At 40.8% G+C, this 25,599-nt stretch overlaps 5 protein-coding genes across 5 annotated transcripts; 3 read left to right on the forward strand and 2 right to left on the reverse strand.

The window, feature by feature from the left end:
* Positions 1–56: 56 nt before the first annotated feature.
* On the forward strand, positions 57–5,343 carry atxn3 (ataxin 3). Its single transcript, XM_061082938.1, has 11 exons — positions 57–119; positions 1,372–1,536; positions 1,628–1,672; positions 1,772–1,857; positions 1,970–2,036; positions 2,111–2,198; positions 2,277–2,406; positions 2,540–2,703; positions 2,835–2,991; positions 3,207–3,271; positions 3,379–5,343. The coding sequence occupies exons 1-11, from the start codon at positions 96–98 to the stop codon at positions 3,429–3,431; spliced, it is 1,044 nt and encodes a 347-aa protein (XP_060938921.1). The 5' UTR covers positions 57–95; the 3' UTR covers positions 3,432–5,343.
* A 165-nt stretch (positions 5,344–5,508) lies between these two features.
* On the forward strand, positions 5,509–7,814 carry serpina10b (serpin peptidase inhibitor, clade A (alpha-1 antiproteinase, antitrypsin), member 10b). Its single transcript, XM_061082937.1, has 5 exons — positions 5,509–5,591; positions 5,773–6,409; positions 6,487–6,760; positions 7,274–7,421; positions 7,511–7,814. The coding sequence occupies exons 1-5, from the start codon at positions 5,589–5,591 to the stop codon at positions 7,700–7,702; spliced, it is 1,254 nt and encodes a 417-aa protein (XP_060938920.1). The 5' UTR covers positions 5,509–5,588; the 3' UTR covers positions 7,703–7,814.
* Positions 7,815–8,944: 1,130 nt separating this feature from the next.
* On the forward strand, positions 8,945–16,401 carry ddx24 (DEAD (Asp-Glu-Ala-Asp) box helicase 24). Its single transcript, XM_061082936.1, has 9 exons — positions 8,945–9,014; positions 9,221–10,391; positions 10,475–10,948; positions 11,038–11,191; positions 12,671–13,186; positions 13,935–14,010; positions 14,439–14,627; positions 14,716–14,845; positions 14,930–16,401. The coding sequence occupies exons 1-9, from the start codon at positions 9,012–9,014 to the stop codon at positions 15,304–15,306; spliced, it is 3,090 nt and encodes a 1,029-aa protein (XP_060938919.1). The 5' UTR covers positions 8,945–9,011; the 3' UTR covers positions 15,307–16,401.
* On the reverse strand, positions 13,575–17,504 carry LOC133015682 (ubiquitin thioesterase OTUB2-like). Its single transcript, XM_061082939.1, has 5 exons — positions 17,233–17,504; positions 17,034–17,152; positions 16,854–16,938; positions 15,844–16,035; positions 13,575–15,759 (listed from the first exon to the last, which is right to left on the reverse strand). The coding sequence occupies exons 1-5, from the start codon at positions 17,311–17,313 to the stop codon at positions 15,553–15,555; spliced, it is 684 nt and encodes a 227-aa protein (XP_060938922.1). The 5' UTR covers positions 17,314–17,504; the 3' UTR covers positions 13,575–15,552.
* Positions 17,505–20,528: 3,024 nt separating this feature from the next.
* On the reverse strand, positions 20,529–23,310 carry si:ch1073-416d2.4 (coiled-coil domain-containing protein 42 homolog). Its single transcript, XM_061083016.1, has 9 exons — positions 23,204–23,310; positions 23,070–23,115; positions 22,332–22,508; positions 22,045–22,202; positions 21,873–21,955; positions 21,207–21,379; positions 21,014–21,124; positions 20,801–20,917; positions 20,529–20,723 (listed from the first exon to the last, which is right to left on the reverse strand). Exons 1-9 carry the CDS (start codon positions 23,308–23,310, stop codon positions 20,529–20,531), a joined length of 1,167 nt encoding a protein of 388 aa, XP_060938999.1.
* Between the last annotated feature and the right edge of the window lie 2,289 nt (positions 23,311–25,599).

Raw genomic sequence — 25,599 nt, forward strand, 5'->3', positions numbered from 1 at the left:
CCGAGCCGCTAGGTGGCGCTGCTCGGGATCGCCCCCCCTTGATGAACGCAGCGGCGCTGGAGGTCAGAGGTGAATGTTTGACAGAAAGCTGAAACATGGATTCCATATTTCATGAGAAAGTAAGTTGAGATGATTGACTTTAAAACGTGTAACGTGTAGCTAACCGGCCGTGTTTACGCGGAAAAGCAGCCGCAGCTCACGGCGGCCCGTAGTTTCCCGGTGATGAGAGATCTGTGCTGGTGCTGGTCAGTGTTGTGGTCCAGGCAGCTAGCATGCTAACTGCACCTGCTAGTCAGAGAATGGAAAGTTTTCTTTGCAGCTGATACAAAGCTTTGTTGTAGCCACTGGGATGTGACTCGCATGGAGCTGGTGAACGACTCGGTTCCACTTAACTCTGTGTGCTGATTTGATTTGCGAGAAGCGAAGATGTTTGTTTTGTTTACGTAAGCTCAGCTAATTTAGCTCCACTGGTGTGTGGCTGTTATCATGGGAACAGAAAAAAAAAACATTCGATTTTTAAGTCGAGTTTACTGATACAGGCTGTTTCACATGACTCAGTGGTTTCCAAGATAAAAAGCAAAGACCAATTCATGACCAAACGAATGAGTTGAAAATAACTAATTATTTTTGAATTGATCATTTTTAAGTGAAAATCGAAAATATTCAAAGTAGTTGATTGGAAACAAAATGGAGTAACACATGAAATATAAAATTACAAACGCACAATAATTATATCTGTGTGTCAGAGGAAAGTGACAAACATTTGAGTCAGCAATAAACACAATAAACGTATAGGGGTACTATTTATCCACACCCTAATTAACACTTTGTTTATATGTTTTTAATGTGCTTTTAAAAGTAAAAATTGTTGAAAGCTCCACAGTCTAATTTGGTTTATCCTAGTTATTGTGAGGAGACCTTTACTTGATGACCTGAGGGGTCTAACTGGTGTGTATTCAATGAGCATGTCAGTATGTTAAGAAGAAGCTACGCCTTCCATAGATTTTATAATATGTCATAAGACGTATGTCAAACTCAATGCTTTGTTTTGCTGGGGCCAGTGTAGAGAAATTAAAATAGGGCTAATGTGCTCAAATCTTTTCGTCTGCCACATTCTGGATTAACGAGAGTTTATTTAATACCTGCTATGTCAATTCAACATAAAATGTATGACAGCAGTTGAGTAAACGTGAAATAGAAGCATGAACTAGCTTCCCTGGTCTAGCTCAGACAGGGAGTATCTACGTTTAGCTCTATTTCAAAGACATGTGCATCTTGAAATTAGGGTCAGGGCCTAAAATCACACAACTAACTAGTCTTGGGTCCGTGTACTGTTGTGTTATATGTGTATATTTACTCCTTTCTTTGTAGCAAGAGGGCTCTCTGTGCGCCCAGCACTGCCTCAACAACCTCCTGCAGGGTGAGTACTTCACTCCTGTGGACCTGTCCTCCATCGCTCACCAGCTCGATGAAGAAGAGAGGATGAGGATGGCGGAGGGAGGTATGGCCAGCAACGAGTACAGGACGTTCTTACAGGTGGGGAGACACAGAAAGCGGATGTTGGTGGAGCATGTTCAGTTACCATACGGTGTTTAACTTTATGTTTTTATATATGACATGTTTTTAGCAACCATCTGGGAACATGGATGACAGTGGGTTCTTTTCAATACAAGTGAGTAAAGGACATTCACATTTTATTGTAACAGGAAAATAACTTATTTATTTATAAATCAGGAATGTCAATAACTCTATTTATTATCTAACCTCCTAGGTTATTAGCAATGCTCTGAGTGTGTGGGGCTTGGAGCTGATCCTCTTCAACAGCCGGGAGTACCAGAGCTTGATGATAAATCCAATGTAATTTTTCTCTTTCAAAACATAATTTTGTTATTTGTCAGATGGCTAAATATGTAATCACATAACTACTTCACACTTTAAGCCGATAGTAACAGCTACTTTCCTGTTTCAGAAACGAGAATGCCTTCATTTGCAACTACAAGGAGCACTGGTTTACTGTACGCAAACTAGGACAACAGGTATGAGTCTTTAATCTAAATACACAAGTTGAGTGTTTGTTTTATTTTAAGCACTGTTTTCTCTTTTTTTGCAGTGGTTTAACCTGAATTCACTGTTGACTGGACCAGAGCTGATATCAGACACCTATCTAGCCCTTTTCCTTGCACAGCTACAACAAGAAGGTTTCGTAATATTGACTTATTTAGAGCTTCATTAGATGATGCAAAGTGGAAAAGAATACTAAATGTGTGTTTGTGCAGGTTATTCCATATTTGTGATTCGAGGAAACCTCCCTGAGTGTGAGGCAGAGCAGATCCTTCGGATCATGAGAGTTCAGCAGCAGCAGCGGCCCAGGCTCATTGGAGAGGACGAGGCCCAGACAAGTGCAGGGTGTGTACCGAATGTGATTGTACAATGAAGAGGACGCGTATTTTACTCAAAAAGGACTGTCTTAGTTTCATACTACTTTAGATACCCTTTTGATTTCCTTGTGGTAACTGATCAAACCTTGAACTATGAGCAGCAGGCCAGCAGCTGTGGGCCAGGCAGAGATGAACTTTGGTGTGGAGGATGAGGTTGTAGATGAAGATGACGAACTGAAGAGAGCCTTGGCACTTAGCAGACAGGACATAGATGTAGAAGATGAGGAGGCTGATCTTCGTAGGGCCATACAGCTCAGCATGCAAGGTAAACGATGATTCATTCAGAGGTCTTAAAATATTTTATGTGTCAGATAGTCTTCTTCCCTTTTTTCACAAATCTTATTCTAAGTTCACAGTTTGTAGTTTTGACTGTTGTTTCTATTTTTGTTTTGCTAGGAGCAGTGATGAGCAACACATCACCAGAGTCTGAAGTGGGAGCTGTGAAATTAGGCAGTCAGGCAGCAGGGAGTTCTGCAGGAAGTCAAAGAGAAGGTCAAAGCGATGCTCTCACAGCCGAGGAACTGAGGAAGAGGAGACAAGCCTACTTTGATCGGTAGGTTCAGCGCATGTCTGCACATGGACATCAAATTGTAAACAACACCAATACTCGCTATGAGCAGAAACAATTGCATTGTAAATTCAAGTACAATTTGATGTTGTGAGTGTGTCCTGTGTAAACAGTTGTAATGATTTTGCATTCACCCCAATTCAGTGCATTGAAAATGTATGCAACAGATTTGACATAGATTTTCTGTTTTGACTGTTTAGGCAGCAGCAACAAGCTCAGCCGAGCAATCCTCAACAAACAGACATAAACTCAGTAGGTGGCTCAGGTAAGTGCATCAGATATATTGATATACAGATTAGTACTAATTATTTATTTAATGTCCATCCAGTAAGACATGGAAGATCATATATTGTGCTGTCCTTCCTCTTCTAGGATCTGTGAACACTGGCTCTGAGGAGGACCAACAACAAAAGCTCGGCCAGTGATAGTGTGGAAGATTTGCCTGTGTTGTTTACCAGCTGCCTGGATTGGCATCCCCATACAGGGCGAAGCTTTGCTCCTTCCTCTAACCTTTTGCACGTGCGAACGTAAGGACAGTCAGGAGGCTGACATGTTTCCCCCGATTAGTTCGCAACAGAGGCTTCAGAGAAGAGAACAATGACAAAGAACAATGACAAAGTAAAGGCAGTAGTTAGTCTAATCTAACTGAGTAGGGCACTGGGGCTGGGAAAAGGGTGACCACAGAACTCATGATGCAGTTAATCCAAGTTTGCAATTGCCTTTGTACCATGGCGCCTTCTATTTCTATTGTGTACTGTTTTTTTATTCTTGTTTATTCTCTGGAAGAGAAGGAAAAGAATCTTCAGCATACAGTACAAGGGTGCATTTACTTGCTTGGTGTGAATACATGCAGAGACAGATGCTCTGCAAAAGCCACCGGAGACCAGTGTGAAGCCCACACGTGAAAGCATGATTAGGAGTGACAGAGCCCACTTACCTTTGTATTGGACTTGGGTTTTTGGTCATAAGATGTGATTCTAGTACACATCCCAGAACATGTGTGGTTTTCAAATCCTTTTATTTTTTGCAATGTACTGAAAGTCTCAAACAACCTTTAGCCAGTGGCACTAATACGTGTGGGTCATTTATTACTGACATCATCAATCATTTTACTTGAACACTGACGAGTGAATTCCCACGGTATTTAGACAACAACATATTTTTGACGTTGGCTTTGTTTTTACCTTTAAGATCATAAGCAGGTGTCATGAAATGTAAGATTTCAAAGCTTATAAACAGGGTGTTTTGTCCAGTTTGGCTTGATAGTTAAACATGATTCTATAGAGCTATTTGTCAAATCTAGGATACCTTTAACTGATGGATATTTTACATATCTTGTCCAGAATAAGTTGAGATATAATAGGGATCAAAATTGTCTGTATGACACTGCAGCTGATAGATAAATACATCATTAATTTTACCAGCACATTATAATCACATAAAAGTACAAATAGTCTGTTTTTGACTGCACATGTTGTTTCTCTTCATCAGTATTTTGTCACAAACTGTAAAGGGAATTCATTTTAAGAAAAGATTGTTTAAATTCCCTTAGCCATCACAGTTTACAGTTACAGCCCCTGAAATACTTTTTGTTTGAATTGTCCTGTATTGCCATAATACAGAGTAGTGCTGTTCACATGAGCTGTACAAAGATGCATTAAATGCACTGAGGTTGTCAAGGGTTCACGCTATTGGCTGATTGATGAGCAGAATTAACAGTAAAATATCAAGGAAGAGTGTGGACTGTTATTTAACTTTATGATTTATATAAAGTAAAATCCAAAGAACCAACCAAAACATCAAAAATGTGTCTATTTACATACACTTAGAAGATTTCATTTATTTCAGTTTTCTAATTCAATTCTGAACATTACTTGTTTAAAATTGCTCATATTTTTCTGAAAAACGGAATCAGTTTACTACACACGATGGAAATGAATAAACCATATTTTGGCATTAATACAATTACATTTGTTTACAGTTATAAAGTCTTCTGGAACCGTTCACCATGGTTAGAGCTTGATGCCTCCACTAAAGAGCTGGATGTCATGTAAAGTTTGACTTTTGGTGCTGGATGACTGATTCCATGATAGTTGTTTTGTTTGTTTGTTTCCTTTTTGATCTGTAAGGCTTTTTTATATTTAAAATACACTTGTGAAACAGTATAAAATGCTTTTAGTTAGGTTTTTATCATTACATTATTTTTCACTCACTGCAATCTATCAATAGTACTAATTCATGATTTTTGTCATAGGTCACATGTTACCACAGCACACTGTTTTGTTAAATGCATTAGTTGTTGTTCCAGGATTAAAGTGATATTCACTCCTAAAGCTTGCCACGTCTTCTAAGGAGATAATTTGTTCACCACTGTCAATTTCTTGGTAGGTTGGTTTGTTTGTTTGTGGGCAAGATTAAACAAAAAAACTATTGGCCATGACTGTTTGATAAACAGCTCTGACTAAATCTGGATCAACACAACAGGCCACAGGTCGTGGTTAATGGATAACACTCAGAGCACACTTGCACTTTGTTTCCCCAAATAATAGATGGAGCTTTCAGACGCAGTATTTCACAGCTGAATGGTACGTATGCCAGATGGTTCATTTTGGAGAAATGTATTTCAGTGTCGACTATCTGTCTCATTTTAGAATGTCATTTATTCTCAAAGTATTTGTAGTCGTTTGAATAGATACAAGTTAGTAACAGCGTTTCACATGTGCTTTTTTAACCTATTTTTGACATCTACATGTCTGCGTGTTTCAGGTTGTTCCTTCAAACCTTCCTAGACTTGACATTATGGCTTTAGACAAAATGAAGATGGGGTTGATTTGTATTCTATCCTACATGTGCTTCCTCATTCCTCTCCACCAAGCACAACTTCCAAGTGCCACCATCTCAGATCTTTCTTTCAAAAACATGGACTTTGCCATGAAGCTTTACAGAAAAATATCCAGTTACAACGACGAGAACATATTTTTCTCACCCCTGAGCATCTCGACCAGTTTCAGTGCTCTCTTGATGGCTTCTGACGGCGTCACCCGCGAGGAGTTGCTCAAGGGTCTCAACCTGGAGCAGCTCGAGATAGCTGACCAGCCAGAACTCATCCCGAGACTTTTCCAGCTCCTTCACGAGAACATCACACAGAACGGATCGCTGAAACTGGAAGAAGGCATGGCCCTCTTCGTTAACCAGCATTTTGAGGTGGCAAAGAATTTTGAAAACCAGATCAAGACGATTTTTGATGCTGACATTAAAACTGTAGACTTCACAGACACAGAGGCAAGTGTCAAGTTCATCAATGAATACGTCAAGAAAAAGACTGAGGGCAAAGTGGAAGAGATTATATCAAGCCTGGACACACAGACCCAGCTCATGTTAATCAACACAATTTTCTTCCAGGGTAAGATCAATCACTCCGACTACTCTGTATTGATTATAGATTTTCTTTACAATTAAGTAGTATATTCTCTTTCACAGGAGCCTGGGAGTTGCCGTTCAACCCCATTGACACTCAAAGTTATCCCTTCTACATCGATAACTATAACATTGTGCAAGTGCCCATGATGACTCAATTGGCTAATTTCTACATGACACTCGACGTCCCACTCGGAGCCAAAGTGCTGAAGCTGCCATACAAGAAAGGTGTCTCCATGCTCATCCTGCTACCCAACAAAGGCGTCGACTACACTGTGATCGATGATCAAATCACTGCTCGCAAGTTCCTCGAGTGGGTCACAAATCTGCAAAAAACGTAAGAGCGTTATATCTTTTATTAGCTTTAATGCTACATTATCATTCACATTCTGTCCTGAAAAAAATTGTGGAGCCAACTTTAAAGAACAACTTCAATTGGGAACAGACAAAATAAATATGTTTGTTCAACTTTAAGTTATATAAACACATTTGCTAACTCAAATGTTTTTATTCATTTGTGTGTTAGTGATTTAATATTTTTTTTAAGTTGTTGCCGCTATTGTTTTAAGTTTGTCATAACAAACCACGACGATAGCTTACTCAGTTAAATTAAATCAATGTAATGTTTTTAAATAATAAGTCAGCTTGATTTATTCCATAAATTTTTTGAAGTTAGTGACAAATCTATTTCCAGAGTGTTTAGCTATTATCGTGAATGACTTGGTGACAACTTCTCTAAAAGGTGCTATGCTAAGAATCTAGCAACAAGAGTGCCAATTAATTGAAGATACATTATACTAAGAATAACCAAAGCATCTACTCAACATGTCTAACCGCGTTGTGTACTCAGCAAACTGGAGGTCAGCATGCCCAAATTCATTCTGGAGCAGTCGTATTCCCTGCACCACATCCTACCAGACATGGGCATGCCTAGTATCTTCACTAATTCAGCCAATTTGACAAGGCTGAGTAAGGATCAACCCATCAAATTGTCAGAGGTTGGTTTTCAATGTCACCGCGCTGTAACAACATATTTACTTAATCCAGATGGCAGAAGATGACCTTTGTTTCTCCTGTTAATCCGCAGGTGCTGCACAAGGCTGTGATTGACGTGGATGAAACTGGGACCACGGCAGCAGCTGCCACAACAACCGGCATTACCGGGTATTCCTTACCCCGGTCATTCACTATCAACAGGCCATTTTTCTTCTTCATATATCATGAAGACACAAACACTCTGCTGTTCATGGGTCGGGTGACTGACCCCACCAAAAACTAGTATCTCTCTATGCGGGTTTCCTGAAAGCTTGATGGTTTGAAATACCTGTTTTGATCTGTTTCGTAAAAGACAAACATATATATGATCAATGTTAATAAAGACTTTACATTGACTTGTCTTTCTATGAGATTAAATCAGCACATACGCAATCAAAATTTGTGTATTGCCCATACCAAATGAAGGGTACACGCCACGGTACATAAATGAGACCTCCACAGTATTTTAATAATAAATTACTTTTGTCATTTTTATAGAGGTTTTAACTTGCAACCAAGTAATTGTTACCACTTGAGCTAATGAGCTGTTAAATTTTATTTTATTTCATTATATTTCATTTCAATAGGGCCTCACTGTCTGTCGGACCTGTCGAATATAAACTTCATTTGTAAATACATTAAAACTTTGATTTAAGTTAATTCATTGAACTGAATATACTCATCTAAATCAAGTTATGAAGTAAATTGTAATGAGTTCATTCAGAATTCTCCAAAATTAGGTTAGTTGAATTAATGAGTTAAGTTAAGTAAATAAATGTATTTGTTTTTAAAGACACTGCTGCCTGTTGATTTGTAATGTGCCCCAAAATGTTATCTAACTTAAAAAAAATCATATCTGTCAATATGGATAATTATCGTGATCAGTGTCACATTATTATTGCTTGTTTATATTTTAAACTCATCTCTATGGCAGAGAATGACAAACACTTCATGAACAAGTCTGAGGTAGAACATTAAAGCCTATTTAGTTTTATACCTCCTCAATGTATCATAGCAATATATTAAAAAACACTTTGAAATTCTATTATATATGTAACGGATGTAGACGGACTCAGGACTTGGTTTTTGAGGTCTTTATTCTCCCTGCAGAAATCAACATAGGTTTGCTGTAAAAACCTCCTTTCTCCGTCCCAAATTCCTCAGTGATGAAAAACTACACTGAGGGAAGGAGGAGCCGACAGGAACGAACAAACTTTCAGGGAACACCAAAAAGTGGTACACAGCAACATCACTTCCGTAGGTAGAGTTAACAAAATAAAAGAATAACATAATAAAATGCACAAATACAAATTATAAATAAAAATAAATACAATATTGATGAAAATGACATTTTACACATACATATATTTGTTAAGGCCCAGGCAAACTGTTGATGGTGAGAAGCAACTTGAGCTGCTCTGTCCCTGTTGGTTCGACAAATAAAGTTTTTTTCAAACCACGTGACCCTCACTGTCATGGCTGCGCCCTCGTGTCGTGCGTGGTTGTAAACAGTTGTGATCGCATTCCGGTGCTTTGAGGAGGCGCAGAGAGTCATGGTACGTTTCAAATGGTAGTGTTGATAGTTGTCGTTTAGATAATAACCTCTGACTTAAGTTTTTTGTTTCTTTACGAGGGGCATTTAGTAGATAAACCTCCCGGCACGTAGTCGCTCGGTAACTGCAAGCGGGAAGGGACTGGTAGGAGACACATGTGCGCCGCATATTTTCCACATTTAACTTGGTTGTTTAATCTTTCTTTGTAGAAAATGAAGTCGGATAAGATGAGGCCGAAAAGCAGGGGTGTGTCGTCCGGGCTGGCGAAAAAAAAGAAGCGGAGCATCCATGTGAAAGGCAGCTGGACGGCTGTGCAGCTCGACCCCAGCATCTTCTCCGAGGAGGGCCTGGAGGGACTGGTGTGTTTCGAGGAGCTGGCAAGTTACAGTCTGGTGGACTCCGACAAGGCTGCGGCCACAGCAGCCAGAGAGCTGAGGAAGAAGGAGGAGAAGAAGATGAAGAGGAAGGCGAAGGATAAAGCGAAGAAAAGAAAGGCCAGCGAGGGAGGGGGAGAAGGGGGTCCTGGTGTGGAGGGCACAGAGGGAGAGGAACCAACTGAACCACCCAAAAAGAAAGTCACAAATAAGAATAAGAATAAGAAACAAGCTGCAAAAGAATCAGTCCCAGAAGATGTCATTTCAACAGAGCAGGTAGGAGGAGGAGGAGGAGAAGGGGGTCCCGGTGTGGAGGGCACAGAGGGAGAGGAACCAACTGAACCACCTAAAAAGAAAGTCACGAAAAATAATAAGAAACAAGCTGCAAAAGAATCAGTCCCAGAAGATGTCATTTCGACAAAGCAGGGAGGAGGAGAAGAGGGTCCCGGTGTGGAGGGCACAGAGGGAGAGGAACCAACTGAACCACCTAAAAAGAAAGTCACAAAAAAGAATAAGAAACAAGCTGTAAAAGAATCAGTCCCAGAAGATGTCATTTTGACAGAGAAGACACAGGAGGATGGAGCTGCAAACGCAGAGGGAGGACCAGAAGAAGATACAGCTAAAGAAGACCCTCAACAAAATGTCCAAGCAAAGAAGAGCAATAAAATGAAGAATAAGGTACAGAAACAGCCAATAGAAGAGGAGGACGAGAAACAGACAAATCTGGAGGCCCCTCCAGAACTTCAGGTTCCGGAAATAGAAAAATCCTCGCAAAAAAAAGTGACCAACCTGGCTAAAAAGAAAAACAAGAACTGGACAAATGTCGCACAATCTGGCTCTGAGGACCAAAAGGCTGATGTGGAAGCGTGGAAGGATCTGTTTGTTCCTTCGCCCGTGCTGAAGGCGCTGAGCAGCCTGGGATTTGGTTCGCCTACGCCGATTCAAGCCCTGGCACTACCCTCAGCCATCAGGGATCGCATGGATATACTGGGGGCAGCGGAGACGGGTAAGATCATGTGTACGACAAAGCTTTTTGTTCCAAAATAATTCATTCCACACGTGAAGTTAATGTGAGCACTGTCATTGCAGGAAGTGGTAAGACGCTGGCTTTTGGTATTCCCATGATCCACGCCATCCTGGAGTGGAGAAAGGGCTCAGATGAACCTGCTGAGAGCACTAGTGAACCAGCCCCACAGGTGGAGAGTTTGTATTTACCAAGCCTAAAGTCCGAAAGTGATGCTGAGTCCGAAACAGAGGAGGACAACGTGGAGGCTGTGGAAGAAGACGACGAAGGTGTCTCAGACCAGGACCAAGGGGACTCAGATGACCTTGAGGAGGGTGAGGAGGATGAGGGTGAGGAAGATGACGAGGATGACGGTGATGAGGATCAGACACTTGGATGCGTGAAAGTGATCGAAGATGCAGAGTTTGACTTAGACGAAGAAGCTGAAGAAAAACCTGCAGGGGGTCGGAACCAGCCTTTGCTTGGACTGGTGCTCACTCCCACCAGGGAGCTGGCTGTTCAGGTCAAACACCACATTGATGCTGTCGCTAAATTCACTGGTGAGTTATTTAACCTAGCAACGTATCAGGGTCTTCATCCCCTTTCAACAGTTCTGTGAATCTAAACTCAAGATGTTACTGGATTGCAGATATCAAGACGGCGATAATTGTGGGTGGAATGGCACAACAGAAACAGAGGAGGATGTTAAAACGCCGGCCGGAGATTGTCATCGCGACTCCAGGACGTCTGTGGGACTTGATCAAGGAGAAACATCCACATCTGCTGAACCTCAGACAGCTCAAGTGAGTCCCAGTCACACCTTTGTTTCTTTTTCATTTATTAGCTGTGGAGAGATGTTTTCTAGGCTGTGATTCATGTCTTTCTTTTTAACCCGACCGGTGTAAGTAACACAGTGGTGAAGTGTCCAAGAAGGGTTGAATCAGGGGCATCTTGGTTTTAGAGAGATTATCGCTTGTTCAAGACGTTTTTCATATTTATATGGCAACAAATCACAACATGTAGAGATGTCTGATGCCGATACCAGCATCAGAAATGCCTCAGATACAGCCAAACATGCCCGGGGGGGATCAGCAAATATCTGTACAGATCCGATACCAAAGTTTAAAGTATATTTGTTTCACCCACATAAAACAGTGAATTTCTTTAACCGTAAATCACTTAGGAGATTTTTTTAGCAGGGACGAAGAAGTGATTAATGGTGGTGAAGCATTTTGGAGAGATGGCTAAAATGTGCAATTTGGAAAAATGTCACTGTTGAAAGTCCCACAAGTAAAACAGGGATGTGAACTGAAGTTCTGTGTCATTAATTCTCTGTATGTTTAAGGGTTTAACCTGAGCCAGGCCATACAACAATGATGGTAATCATCACTTCCCCACAGGGATAGTAACATACAGCTACACATAAAACAAGTTATTTTCTTTAATGCACTGGTATCAGATCGGTACTCAGTATCAGCCGCTACACAAAGTGCAGGTACCGGTATCTGGAAGGGAAAAATGGTATTGAATTATCTCCAATTTTATTTCAAGGGAATTTATATAATAAGGTTGCGATCTTAAAATATAATGAAACCTGACAGTTGCTACAGTGCGCAAAGACTTTGCATCTGTGGAGAGAAGAAACTTCCATTTAATACCGAGAACTGGACTCAGGGTAGAGATGGTTATTTTTTTACAAAGCAGGTGAACTTTATTTTAAAAACGCTTATAAGAGGCCACATTTCAAAATACAAGTTACTTTGCAGGATGTAACTGAAGGAGAACATGTTATACACTTGCTTATATGTTGGTGATCCAAGATACTCATGCAAATGACACTTTTCTAACATTCGCAGTAGTGGAACAAAATAGAACTGGTGTAGACTAGACTTCATGCACATTGCTATTTGCAGGAAGGCTTCTGAAGCAATCATCTTCAAACTACAGACCAACAGCAGCAGCAAATATTTTCTGAAAGTTACACAGAAACCACAGGCGGTGACTCCGTTTTTATTGCATTTGACCGTGTTCCAGAAGTTAGCCTGGTCCGAGAGGGAACGTGGCAGCTCCGTATTTATTTGTTAAAAGCTAAAATGCTGACCAGTCAGGTTAAATGGCCTGTGCATCTGGCAGTGACCTTTGCTGCATTTAACAATACTTGTGAATATATTATACATAGGCAGTTTTATTCTGATCTCAGAAAAAAAACACCTGGAGAGATGAGAGGAATGGCAGAAGTGCGAGTATTGATGTAACACATGTGGGGTTGTGTTATTCTGCAGGTGCCTGGTCATAGACGAAGCCGATCGCATGGTGGAAAGAGGCCACTTTGCAGAGCTGGAGAATCTGCTGGAGATGCTGAAAACCGTGCACTTCAACCCCACAAGGCAAACATTTGTGTTCTCTGCCACACTGACCATGGCTCACAGTCTGCCCACCCGCCTCCTGCAGAAGAAGAAGAGGAAGAATATGGACCAGAGGGGCAAGCTGGAAGTTCTCATGGAGAAAGTGGGGATCAAGTCCAAACCCAAAATCATCGACCTCACCAGGAAGGAGGCGACGGTGGAGACGCTGACCGAGACGCGGATCCACTGCCAGAAAGAGGAGAAGGACTTCTACCTGTATTACTTCTTGCTGCAGTTCCCTGGGCGCACCATGGTGTTCGCCAACAGCATAGACTGTATCAAGAGACTGAACTCCCTGCTGGTGATCTTAGAATTTGATCCACTGCCTCTACACGCCAACATGCACCAGAAACAACGCCTGAAAAACCTGGAGAGGTTTGCTGAGAGGGAGAAGTGAGTGTTGCACACACCTGCACTAGCAGTCTGAATTTGTTGCTCTGGGTTGACTTGATCCAGTAATTGTGTCCATGGTGAAATATTGTAACTTGTTTACTTCAGAAAGACGCTTAAGGGTTTAAACTGCACCGGAGTGATGAGTTGCTTCCTAATGCTTATTTATCTCCATCTTGGAAGTTATGTTGTAAATGTTGACGGTCTTACTGTCGGCAAGATTACTAAAAACATACAAAACTGCTTTCCATGGAATTTTGTGGTGAGGCATAAGCCAAGGAAAAAACATAACATTTTGGAGCGGCTCTGGTTAAACAGGCTGATCCAGGAATCTCTCCGCCCCCCCCCCCCCCTCAATGCTCAATCAACAGATTTGTAAACACAGAACAGGCAGCTTCACACAGGGATTTTATTCACTCCTACAGATGGAGGAGGGAGGAATTACTAGAGCACACATTGACTGTCAATCATGTCTGAACATGTACTGTTGACAAGAACACTCACACCAAAAATTCACATACCTTGTTAAAGTTGTATTGAAGCTAGTCACTTTAACTTAAACTCAACCTAGTTAAATTGTTTAATAATAATATTTTATATAAATTGTACCTCCAATGTTTGTACAATGCAGTAGCAGTGAGGGGTAGGAAATTAAAAAAAATCTCTAAATAAGCAAGAAAACCAAACCCAACAAAAAAACAACACTGAGCTCCATAAATCTCCTGCTTTACTGATGTGACTTGATTCACAGTTGTGTTCTGCTGACCACCGATGTAGCTGCAAGAGGACTGGATATTCCCAACATTCAACATGTGATCCACTACCAGGTATGTTTTTCTTTTTAGGTGTCCACATTTTCAGGTTCCTTGAATTTTGACTCCCATGACTGTGAACATTATATCTCAAGAATGCCCTGAGGGACATTTTGTACAAATATTCACTTGGACTCAAGGATGACCTAAATAGATTATTTTTTAAATAACATGTTTTTGGCCTCTTAGATGTGATATCTCAAGAGTGCTCGATGACATTTCTTCAACTTTTGATCACTTGGACTACAATTTTCAGATCAAGTGATTACATTTCAGTGGTCAAAAGTCACAGTGACATTAATTGAATCTGGAAAATAAATATGTAGAAAAATGTACATGGAAACTGCACTGGCAAACAACTGCAGTGCGGTAATTCTAGTTTTGTTTTTAAGAATACTACTAATACTAATACTATAATTTGAATGCTCTCCTGTGTACTTCAGGTTCCCAGGACATCTGAGACTTATGTCCATCGGAGTGGCAGAACAGCGAGAGCGACTAAAGAGGGTCTCAGTTTGCTGGTAATCGGCCCAGACGACGTGTTGAACTTCAGGAAGATTTATAATACTCTAGGGAAGGACGAGGACCTTCCAATGTTCCCAGTAGAGAGCAAATGCATGGAAGCAATCAAAGTAAGCTCCACTGGTATTAGGTCCTGTATATATGTCACGTTAAAGCAATTCTTTCTGATTGTTAACTGTTGAGTGTGTCCCACCGCAGGAACGAGTAAACTTGGCCAGGAGCATAGAGAAGATTGAGTTCCACAACGGCAGAGAGAAGCAACACAACTCCTGGTTCGCAAAAGCAGCAGAGGCCCTGGAGGTGGACCTGGATGATGATCTTTTACTCGGTAAGACCAACATAATCATATCCGTGACAACCATTGGAAAAGTGTTCAAATACAAACAGCTGAAGGTGACATGTTTGTTCACAGGCGGACCAAAGGATGAGGATGGTGACAGAGAGCAGCAGAAGATGGTCAAGAGCATGAAAAAGCATTTGAAGCATTTGAGATCCCAGCCTGTGTTCAAGAACCTGGTAAAGACCAGGTACCCGACTCAGATGGGAAAACTCGCCCTGCCCAACCTGCCTCGTGCCGGTTTGGAAAGCGCCCTGACCAAGGTGTCAATACAGCAGAAGGAAGACGACTTAAAAAAATGTGGTCCACCACAGCCTGGGAAGAAGAAGCTGAGGAAGGAGCAGAGGAAGGAGCAGAGGAAGGAAAAGAGGCTGAAGCAGAGGCAGCAGCAGCGGGACCAGCATCAGCAGCAGGAACAGCAGGAGCAGCAGCAGCAGGAGCAGCAGCAGTGATATGTTATAAGAAATGTGTATTTAAAAAAAAAAAATCCATCTAAGACAAAGTTAAAATGCTAAATAGATAAATGTAATTTTTAACATGCACAATGTGCAATAGTTGTACTTCCAGATGTTGTTGATTCTCTGTACGCTGCAAGATTTTATAAAAATCTGTTTTCACAAGTGTCTTAAAGCGCTGCTGGGATGTATTCAACCAAAGTTCGAGTTCCTGAGTTGTGCAGGGTTGTGACATATCGCTGGTCAGTGGTGAGGTCGCGGGTAGAGAATGTTGTAGTGCGATGTTTGGTAGAGGAGGTGCAGGGAGGGCTCCGCACCCTCTGGAATCATGTGGTGAGCCAACTGCTGCTCGTCACCATCCACAGAGACGATATGTGTGCAAATGTCCAAAGCCTCAGAGAGAGCCAGAATGTCCACGTGATCGCACTCCATCCCCATCACCTCCACTTCCTGCATGAAGGGAACAAAGACGTCAGCAAGCCTGCTCCAACGGCAACCCGTTTCTTCACTAGATGGCAGCAACACTTTACTGACCTGACGACAGTATGCGTGTAGATTGGGCGCCTCCACAAAGTTGGAGAAGAACTGTGCGTGGCTCTGCAGGTGGGCCGAGGTGAGCAGCCTTAGATACTGCACCACGTGGTCAGAGGTGATCTGCTCATTGAAGAGCCTCAGCAACGCGTAGTCCTGCTCGTCAGCCTGGCACTGCTCCACCACATCTACCACCTTCAAGAGAACAGCAACAATCAGGTAATGAGTTTTACCAAAAGAGGATGTTCCCAATACCACAAAAGGGATGGAACAACTTTTAATTACCTGCACCTTCTTAAGATGCAAGTCTAGCGGCATACTTTTAATACTATTTACAGTAAGGTGCAACTTATGTAGGGTTTTATCTGCTGATTTAAAAACTGAAGCTTTCAAAATGTGAATCCAATCTGTTTAATGTCACTACTGGGCAGAGGGGATTAAACACGCCCCCCCCCCATTTTTTTCAATTTGTTGCCCTGAACTAGCAAACACACAGATTTTCCACAGTTTTCATTAAATGGTGAAATGTTTGATTTATGTATACATGGTTTGTTCAAAAGATCTGCAATGGAATTAAAAGATGAAGTATAATCATATTTGTTTACCCTCTTAAGTGTCGGGAGACAATGTTCTTTGTAGCTGATAAAAACACTTGCCTACACAATAACATCATACATGTTTGTACTTAACCTCAATGAGCACACAACTATAAATGTGTTATGTCAGTCAAATCATAGCTATTGACTGTACTGCCTTTAGGGCCCAAACTGGAATCATGAGGGTCTAAGGGCCACGAAGCGAAAAGCAACCGCCTCCAATGTTTTTTTTACCTCACTCTGTCCATTAAACTGACAAACAATCATTTCTAATTTATATAGTTAATCCACAACTGTACATTTGTTGTTTTTGACTGAGTATAATTATCATTTATTCTAATAAAGACAGTCCAGCGTCTTATTAGAAATTGCAGCTCAACTACCAGATAACTACATCGTTTGTCAGGAGTTATTTACTTTGTCCAGGTGTTGTTTGAAGCGGCTCTCATCGAATCCTGCAGAGGACAACACTTCACCGCTTTGAATTATTTTGTCCTTGAATCTGAAATTAAAACCCATTATCACTCACACGTAAAATGTAGCATTTAATCAACACCGGTTTGTTTATTGCAGATGTCAGTACTGATCACTACTGACCTCTGCAGAGCTCGGGTGTTGTGCAGGACCGACTCCATGTGAGAGAAGCAGAAGGCCCGGTAGAAGCAGTTTCCATCACCACGTACTTTCCTCACAGAGGAGAACTGGCTGCTCAGATCCTGACAAAGCACAGCGAGAGGTGGGGTTAATACAGAGAAGTGTGTACATGTTGGCCACTGCACTACAACAGCCCACCTACTTTATACTTGGCCCCGGGTATTTGCTGTGGAAACATGGAGGAGATGTCCTCTCTGTGCGAGACGAGATTTCCAGCCTCCATCTGCTAAACAGCCGCTGAGCTGACAGCCTGGAAGCAGCAGGGAGAACCGAGCACACGCCTCAGATCAGAGAAGAGGAAGAGGAACGAACCTTCGCATGTCCACAACATGGAGACGGAGGCGGAAAATCGGGTTTGTCAATTCCCCGCCCGTCAAAGAATGTGTCAACACGTTGTTACAGTTTTATTTCCATTTTCTGAAAGACCGGATGTTTGCATGTACCACGTGCTGGTGTTAAAGCGACAGTACCCCTATTTATTCAACGCCCTTCTCACTCCTACTATGATGAAACATCCCGTTAACAATCCGAACCCTGACCTAAATATTAGTTTTATAATGCAGAAGGATGTAATCATGAGGAGCATTGTGTGTATTATGTACAAACACATGTAACCATGGACAAATTATGGGATTAGAGTTGTAAAACGAGGCTTACCTCCTTTTGGCAGTAGGTGGTGCTATCACTATCACAACATACAGACCAAAAGATCTGCTGTTCAGGTCAGAAACATTCTCTTGTCTCTTGTCTTCAGATCCTATACATCTTTCACCTTTGCAACAGTCAGACATAATAGGGATCTATAACCACCTGACACTGGGACATTAGCCAGCTGAAGGACCTCTTGGCTTAATGACTCCTTTGAAGTGTTCTTTTATATATAGCCTGGGTGGAGTTAAATAGTAAGTCACAAACAAGTTTTATTCTTTCAGCCCTTTTCACTTTATTACACAACATGAAAAATTAAATAAGGATTAATTGGGGAATAACTGAAAAACAGAATAATAAAATTAATTAACTGCGAAGATATGGAAAATAAAAACTATTTTCCATATCTTTGCAGTTAATTAATAAGAATAATTAAATGAATTAACTGCGGAGATATTGAACCAGCAAAGTTGGCTCATTTTTATATGGAAAATAAAAACTATTTTCCATATCTTTGCAGTTAATTAATAAGAATAATTAAATGAATTAACTGCGGAGATATTGAAAATAGTTTTTAATAATAATAACGAAATTAATTAACTGCGAAGATATAACAATAATGAAATTAATCTTCGCAGTTAATTCATTTCATTATTCTGTTTTTCAGGTATTCCCCAATTAATCCTTATTTAATATTTCATGTTGTGTAATAAAGTGAAAAGGGCTGAAAGAATAAAACTTGTTTGTGACTTACTATTTAACTCCACCCAGGCTATATATAAAAGAACACTTCAAAGGAGTCATTAAGCCAATGTATCACTACCCTTCTAATGCACAACATTGGTAAAAAAAAATGACCCATATTCATTTCCTGTGTTATTTCATGCATGGGTGTTTCTTTGCTATATATTTGAAATACATTTATTTTATCATTTAATGTTCTAAGTATCCACAAGATATCTTCTTTTTGATGACCACAAATCATTATTTTCCTTTATCATTTCTTACTTTATAAACAACTGTACATTTTTTGAAAATTGTGTTGCCTATTGGACAATGCACAGTGGAGGTCAAACACTACATCAAAACTGCCTGTTATGTTTGAGCCGGACAATGGAAGCCTTAACTGGATTTAGACATGCAGGTAACTGGACTACATCCATTTAAAAAAGAATGCCTCGCTACATCTCTTGTTTGGCTGCATTTACAGGGATAACAGAATATTACAGTGCCTTTTCACAGCTCAATTTTCTTTCACTTACACATAAGGCAATTTTTCAATGTTCTTTCACCATAATGTTTGGGCCTTTTAGTTAATGGTAGTGACAGTCAGATCCCAGTATATCTGCCCTTGTCCATCTCGCAGGTCATTGTGGAAGCCCGATAGGCCTTTTATCTTACCGACATCAAAAGGCAGATTTAGAGGTGGGGAAAATACCCTACACTAGATATGTTCCCTCTTTCCTTTGTCTACTATAGAAAGTGATCATTTTAATAGTGAAGAGGTTGCTGAGCTTTGGGGCTGATGGGAGTGAGCCACACCTGACAGCCTGCGGATACGAGTAAGTCGGCAACACAACACAATAACACCCCTCAACACATGCACACTCTTGCCGCTAACCTAATTATCCGCAACAAAGGCCACTGCGTTTTTAGACTCACAGCTTTTTTCCCCATTTACTTACTTATTAGTGTGCATTAAAACAGGGAGAAAGAGGGGGGTCGGAACTATTGTGTCTTGTAGTGAAGCCTTGGCCGGGCGCCATATGGCTTTTATTATAAAAGCATCAGACAATTCAGATTTTATTCTTTAAACCTGATTACCTAAGGTACTTTTCACTTTTCTAATCTATGATTTTGTGAAGGCCTGCGTGAAGGCAGCCTATGAGAGGGGTCCTAACCTTAAACTAAAGCGCTTCCCCCAAAAACAGACCCAACATGCTATTGACACAGGAGATACACACTAAGCAAAATCTTTTCTGGAATGTGGACCTATAACCAGGAAACCCAGATTACAACATAATCTTTAGGAATGTAAATTACATGGAAAATAAACTTCTAATAAGCAATGTTTAACATGGTATGTTACTTTAAGTGTGTTGTCTAAAGGAGAAACAGCATTGCAACATAGTTAATGATCACAGTCTGCACTACAAAGCTGTTACACAACTTGTAGATACAGCAGTGTTTGACAACATGGGGCACACTATTGTAAAGGGGTTGTGTAAAGTTATGATGTCAGAATCTTTCTGCTACACTATGTTTTTCCTCTACTTAATAAATACAAATCTGACTATTACAAAGAATCCTTACTCTACATAGTTTAAAATGTCCCTTTGTAAATTCAAATTATTTTCTTATTCTTTGTCTGTCTGTATCCTGAACTTTTCAAAATATTTTTTGGGGATTCAAAGGAAGTTCTGTATCAACTGTTTGCATATGATTCATCCAAAGTTCATTGAATGAATCATTCTTGAGAACTTGTCTGTAAGAACTCCTTTTATTTTAAACCATAACCTGCCAAGCACTAGTTCTCATCCTTTCATTGTAAATACTTTATTCTTAAAATGCACCAGTAATACAACTTTACAAAGATATGATACATTGGATCGCCTTCTTTTCAAAATATCAAGTGTTTTTAACATTAAACTTTTAGAGTCACTCTTCAAATCACTCATAAATGTTGAAAAAATATATTCTTATTTCCAGAACTCTGTTTCCTTGGGTGTTAATTTAATTTAACTGTCAGATGCTTTGTCAAAAAATAATTTTCACGTTCAATTTCTGTTGTCAAGATTCTGCATCAACATTCTGGCTCTTTCTACTGACTTTACTTGAACTTTTGATTTGTGTTCTACTGCCGATGCTTTTCATTGAAGCCCTCTCTCTTTTGTCTGTCAAAGCCGCCCTGCTCGTCATCGCAGACCCAGACTCCATCAGTCTCCTCGCTCTCCTCTCCGTGTCCGCCTTGTCCAGAATGTACTCCTGAAAAAAAGTCTTTGTATCTCAAAAGTCTGGTAAATAACCAGTGGTTGATCAAAATGTAAATCTGAGTACATTACCTTCACCATTTCCATCTTTGTCAGGTCATTCATGTTCTCCAGAGGTCCATATGTTGGTAGGTAACATTGTTCTGCAAGGTTGTGGATGGCCATAAGTAAGCTTCCCACTTCCTCAACCTGAGAGATATTGAACATTTATCAATTTATCCATCTGAAACTTCTGTTAGTAAATGACCTGAGGTTGATCTCAGCTCATAATCCTGAGGGGCGTACCTTCTCTTTGGACAGGCCTTGCACCAACAGGAGGTTCACCTCTGCCTGCTCGTTCTTCTCTTTAAGCATTTCAAACTCACCCTGGAGTTCAGACAGTTCTTTGTTGGCCATCTGCAACAGCCACGCAAATATTGCTCAGGCATCGTGAATCAAAGAAATGCTGCGCTGGAAAATCTTAATGTGTTTGTCTGACCAGTTTCTTTATGCCGTGCTCCTGCTCCATGGCGTGCAGTCGTCGCTGGCCCTCCTCTACTTCCTCCTCCAGCCGGCCCAGATGGTGCATCAGCTGCTGGTTGGTGACGGACAGGGTCTCGTGACGTCGAATAATGGGCATAACCAAAGATTCAGACCCATTATCGACGTAAGCTGGAAAAGATTGTGCATGGCAGAGGTATTCTCACAATTTGATTTACTCATTGGGATTAATGGTACAAGTTCATGTAAGCATTCCACTGTGCATAAGGTGGATGACATGACTGCTCCCCAAAGCTTCTGGATCGCCACCTGGTGGCTGGTTGCAATATAGGTCTTTCATCTAGCCTCCTTCATGTTAGTGGAAGGGACATGGACCAAATTAAAGTCATTCAACGTCAAATAAAATGTTCTTTATTCTAATCACCTATGCTTGTTTAAATAAGTTATTTGATGCCGTAAAAAAGGGGGGTAAATGTCATGATCCATCCCCCAATCGCTACTGAACAGACTCTCACTTCAAATGTGTAAGTGGGCTATTCATATGTGGGATATTTTGGCTTCATTTCTGAATGGTGGGAGGAAGTAGAGCGGCGTCATCCATCTTGATATAATTTGAATATTTATATCACGCACAAAGAGCAATTAAATTCAGTTTTGAACTTACTGCTGGGAAGATATTCTAGTGTTTTCATCAAGTAGTCCTCATAGATTTTGTATTTTGTCGTTCTCTCTTTTAAAACTTGCTGTCTGTGAATTGAGATATGATTAGAGGTTAAAAACCATGTCGGACCCAATGAGAAATATCCCCACATCAAGGCTTGGTTTGAAGTTGTCACCTGGTGCGAAGTTGTTTCAGCTGCTTCATTAGATCTTCTATTTCCGTCTGCTTCAAAATGTTCTGCTCCCGTGCAGCTTCATACTTCTTCAGCGATCTGCATCGCTTCACTTCATTTTCAGCCACAAACCTCTCAAACTTCATTGCCCTTTCTTTAGTCTGTGTGGAAATACAAATCCCAGAGGGCACCAGTATCAGATCAGTGTTGTTTAATTGTCAGGTAGGATCAGGTTGTGATATTTCCTCTGAACTCAAGGTTGGGGAGCACACATTAAGGTTTCAGCTCACCTCCTGGAGTTTTATGTCCAGTTCAGACTTCCTCTGTGCTAAAGCCTCCACACTCTTCCTAAACTCTTGCCGTTTGAGTGCAAGCAGCTCGTTCACCTCGTCCAACTCTGCCTGTTTCTTCAGCACCACCGTCTTTTGTAAAGTGTTCACTCCTGCCTCAAGGACTCGGCCGGGAACCTACGGATAAAACACAACCATCATTTACACTGAAACCTTTCCGCTGTGGTAAAATGAGCATGAAAACATAATTTACGTTGGACTTTTTACACCAATAAGAATAAAAGGGGGGAAGTGGGAGAGAAGACAGAGATGATTATTAAATAAAAGCAGGATAAAGTGATAAATCACATAAGAAACAAACATCAAACATATAAATTTACCCAAAGATATGACAAAATATAACTACAACTATAAAAAACTCTATAATAACAAAATAACTATTATTAAACCTATCCTGTCCAATTTTATCTTAACCTGCGATTTACATAAAATTTAATTTTCCTTTTGTTTTCATTTTGTTTTATTGAAAAAAACTATATTACTATTTTGTAAAGCACTTTGTGTTTCATAGTTTGTACGTATGAACTGGGCTGTATAAATAACGTTTATTGTTATATATTATTGTTGTTATTATTATTGTATACTGTAAGCTAAATTGATCCTAAATTCATTAACGATGGCTTGATATTTTGTGCAGGTTGACAATAACCGATTTTATCCTTATTACACCCGTCTTACCTGTGTAACAACAGGAATGGGGTTGACATCTTTCTCTTCCACATGTCTGGGGGGACATTACTGTCAGTAACAATGTCACCACATGTATGAATGGGTTTTACAGAGAGAGACATGCAGCAGAACAGCGGCCATACCTGGTGTCGTCCGTCTGTGTTACAAACACGTTTCGTATTCTGTTTTCCACCTTGAGTTTCAAACGAGGATCTCTGTTGTCTAAGAAAGGAAGTGAAGAGGCCTCCATGTTTTCTTTTGTTTTAGTGGATTTACTGTCCAGGGAATCCTGATGAGGAAACAGGTCCTGCAGTTTGTCCACGTCCCCGAGGATCGACGCTCTTTTTCCCGGATGTTTTCCTGGATTTGTGTGGCGGTTGCCTGGTAACCAGCACGGAGACAACAGAGAATGCACCGGGATCGTTTTCTGCCGTTGTCATGGCAACTGCCGGGGTGGCGGTCCTGCGTTCAGCCGAATGAATGAGCGGCATGGAAATGAGATGCTGAGGAGGAAGAGGAGCTCTCACTCCGTCCTGATCCCCGTGAACCCAGCGAGAGTCCCCGAGGTCAGAGTGAAGGAGGGTGAGACTTCAGTCCCATTATTCATTTCACTTTGAGGAAGTGGAATTAAATATATAAAGAACCAATGATGTGGAGCATCCCAACTGATACAGACTTTGTTAAGGTATACAGAATCAGAATCTGAATGTATTTATTTATTAATAAAGATCATTAAAAAATATATAAACAACAAAATGTGACCATCAAAATTGAATGAAATGTATGAATGTGCAAATGTTGCATGTTTGTGATAGTGTAATAATTGGACACTGTTTTCAATGAACAAAGTGCGTGCTCTGGAAGTTTCAAGTTTGCACATCACACTTGTGCAAGTTCCATATTGAACAATGATCGGTTTCCCCACTAGTTGTGAGGTCATAAAACCTTGCACGTGCATGCAAATCAGACATGATGTAACCAGAGAGAAGTTGGAGACTTTTTTCTGCAAATACATCAGTCTGGTGGCTGTTAAACAAGGAAGTCTGGCTTCCTCCCACAGTCCAAAGAGATACAGCAATCCGATTAAACGGAAGAGATAACGAAAGGATGAATTAATGAACTGATTATCACTACAGATAATTTGGCATGACTTACCAGAGTACAACAGGTTGCACTACATGTCGCTTTTGTAGTTATAAGGCCGATATGACTGACAGGGCTTACTAATGCAGTTCCATGGTACAGAGCCAACTTTAACAGTGTTGGTTACAACCAAGTTTTTCATGCCATGACAAATGTTTATCCCAGGACCTTGACAAGAGCTTGCTGACCTTTTTGTATAACATTACTTGTGTTAAAAGTATGAGTCATCTTTCTTGACGTCTTGTCTGTTTTGTGTCAAATGTGGGGAGTCCACAGAAGTGTGGAAACAGCCTCAGGGTATAGTTCCTCCACCTGTACGTAGAAATGCTGAAGGACTCGTTCTTAAATGGAGGAAGTATTTTTCACAAACATTTCCAAAGAAGTGATTGTGAAACATAAATCCGCTGTCTTTGTTCTGTCTCACATTTAAGCCCATTGTCCCACTTCTCCATGTCACAGTAAGAGCTGATGCTGTCATAGAGGTGGATCAACAGCATCTGTAAAGAAGCATCTGTGGATGAGAAGCAGACACATCGTCACATGGTGAGTCTGAAGCTTTAAAGATCCTTTTCGAGACAGCAGCATGTGTGTGCTCCAGGAATAACTAATGTCATGGAGACCTTAATCTGTATACAGTCACATAAGGGGGACTTGGCTTCTTTATGGAGACAAAAATCAAGTCCACATAATGTAAACCATAAAAGGTTTAGGTTAAGGTTTTAGGTCAGGATTAGGCAATGTAATCAATGTGGTCATCTGAAGTCAACCAGACACTGAGTATGTGTGTGTGTGTGTGTGTGTGTGTGTGTGTGTGTGTGTGTGTGTGTGTGTGTGTGTGTGTGTGTGTGTGTGTCTGTGCGTGCGTGTGTGTCTGTGCGTGCGTGTGTGTGTGCGTGTGTGTGCGCGTGTGTGTGTGTGTGTGTGTGTGTGTGTGTGTGTGTGTGTGTGTGTGTGTGTGTGTGTGTGTGTGTGTGTGTGTCTGTGCGTGCGTGTGTGTGTCTGTGCGTGCGTGTGTGTGTGTGCGTGTGTGTGCGCGTGTGTGTGCGTGTGTGTGCGTGTGTGCGTCCACATAACAACTTACATCAAAAAATATAGTACATTTTTGTTGTGCATAAACCAAGGTTGAGCAAATAAAGTGTAACTGCAGCCGTGTTAATCTGATGTAAACTCACTGTAACACTACACACAACTTCACATCAGTGTTGCCTCTGGAGCAGCAGAATCAAGTTCAACCAAACACAGTTGAACATGCCCTTAAAAGGCATCTGTGGAGCTTCTGCTCTCTGATGTCTGCTGGTGCAAGTTTTAGCTCTTTCAAATTGGCTTGGTCTTGAACTCATACAGTATGACTCCAGAGCATGTGTGTATTACGCTGCTTATATTGAATTTATCTTAT

Source organism: Limanda limanda, chromosome 12 (assembly GCF_963576545.1).
Source record: "Limanda limanda chromosome 12, fLimLim1.1, whole genome shotgun sequence".
NCBI lineage: Eukaryota > Metazoa > Chordata > Actinopteri > Pleuronectiformes > Pleuronectidae > Limanda > Limanda limanda.

Bases quoted from the DNA above. Each gene is read 5' to 3' on its own strand.
- ddx24 (XM_061082936.1), top strand. The intron at 10,392-10,474 runs GTAAGATCATGT...CTGTCATTGCAG, and splicing joins ACTGGGGGCAGCGGAGACGG to GAAGTGGTAAGACGCTGGCT. The intron at 14,628-14,715 runs GTAAGCTCCACT...GTCCCACCGCAG, and splicing joins AATGCATGGAAGCAATCAAA to GAACGAGTAAACTTGGCCAG.
- si:ch1073-416d2.4 (XM_061083016.1), bottom strand. From the start codon at position 23,310: ATGGAGGCCTCTTCACTTCCTTTCTTAGACAACAGAGATCCTCGTTTG. The intron at 23,116-23,203 runs GTATGGCCGCTG...ATGTCCCCCCAG, and splicing joins ACACAGACGGACGACACCAG to ACATGTGGAAGAGAAAGATG. The intron at 21,380-21,872 runs GTAAGTTCAAAA...AATCTTTTCCAG, and splicing joins ACTAGAATATCTTCCCAGCA to CTTACGTCGATAATGGGTCT.
- atxn3 (XM_061082938.1), top strand. From the start codon at position 96: ATGGATTCCATATTTCATGAGAAA. The intron at 1,673-1,771 runs GTGAGTAAAGGA...CTAACCTCCTAG, and splicing joins GTGGGTTCTTTTCAATACAA to GTTATTAGCAATGCTCTGAG. The intron at 2,407-2,539 runs GTGTGTACCGAA...AACTATGAGCAG, and splicing joins GAGGCCCAGACAAGTGCAGG to CAGGCCAGCAGCTGTGGGCC.
- LOC133015682 (XM_061082939.1), bottom strand. From the start codon at position 17,313: ATGGAGGCTGGAAATCTCGTCTCGCACAGAGAGGACATCTCCTCCATG. The intron at 17,153-17,232 runs GTAGGTGGGCTG...GTGCTTTGTCAG, and splicing joins TACCCGGGGCCAAGTATAAA to GATCTGAGCAGCCAGTTCTC. The intron at 16,036-16,853 runs GTAAATAACTCC...GTTCTCTTGAAG, and splicing joins TCAAACAACACCTGGACAAA to GTGGTAGATGTGGTGGAGCA.
- serpina10b (XM_061082937.1), top strand. The intron at 6,410-6,486 runs GTAAGATCAATC...TCTCTTTCACAG, and splicing joins CAACACAATTTTCTTCCAGG to GAGCCTGGGAGTTGCCGTTC. The intron at 7,422-7,510 runs GTTGGTTTTCAA...GTTAATCCGCAG, and splicing joins AACCCATCAAATTGTCAGAG to GTGCTGCACAAGGCTGTGAT.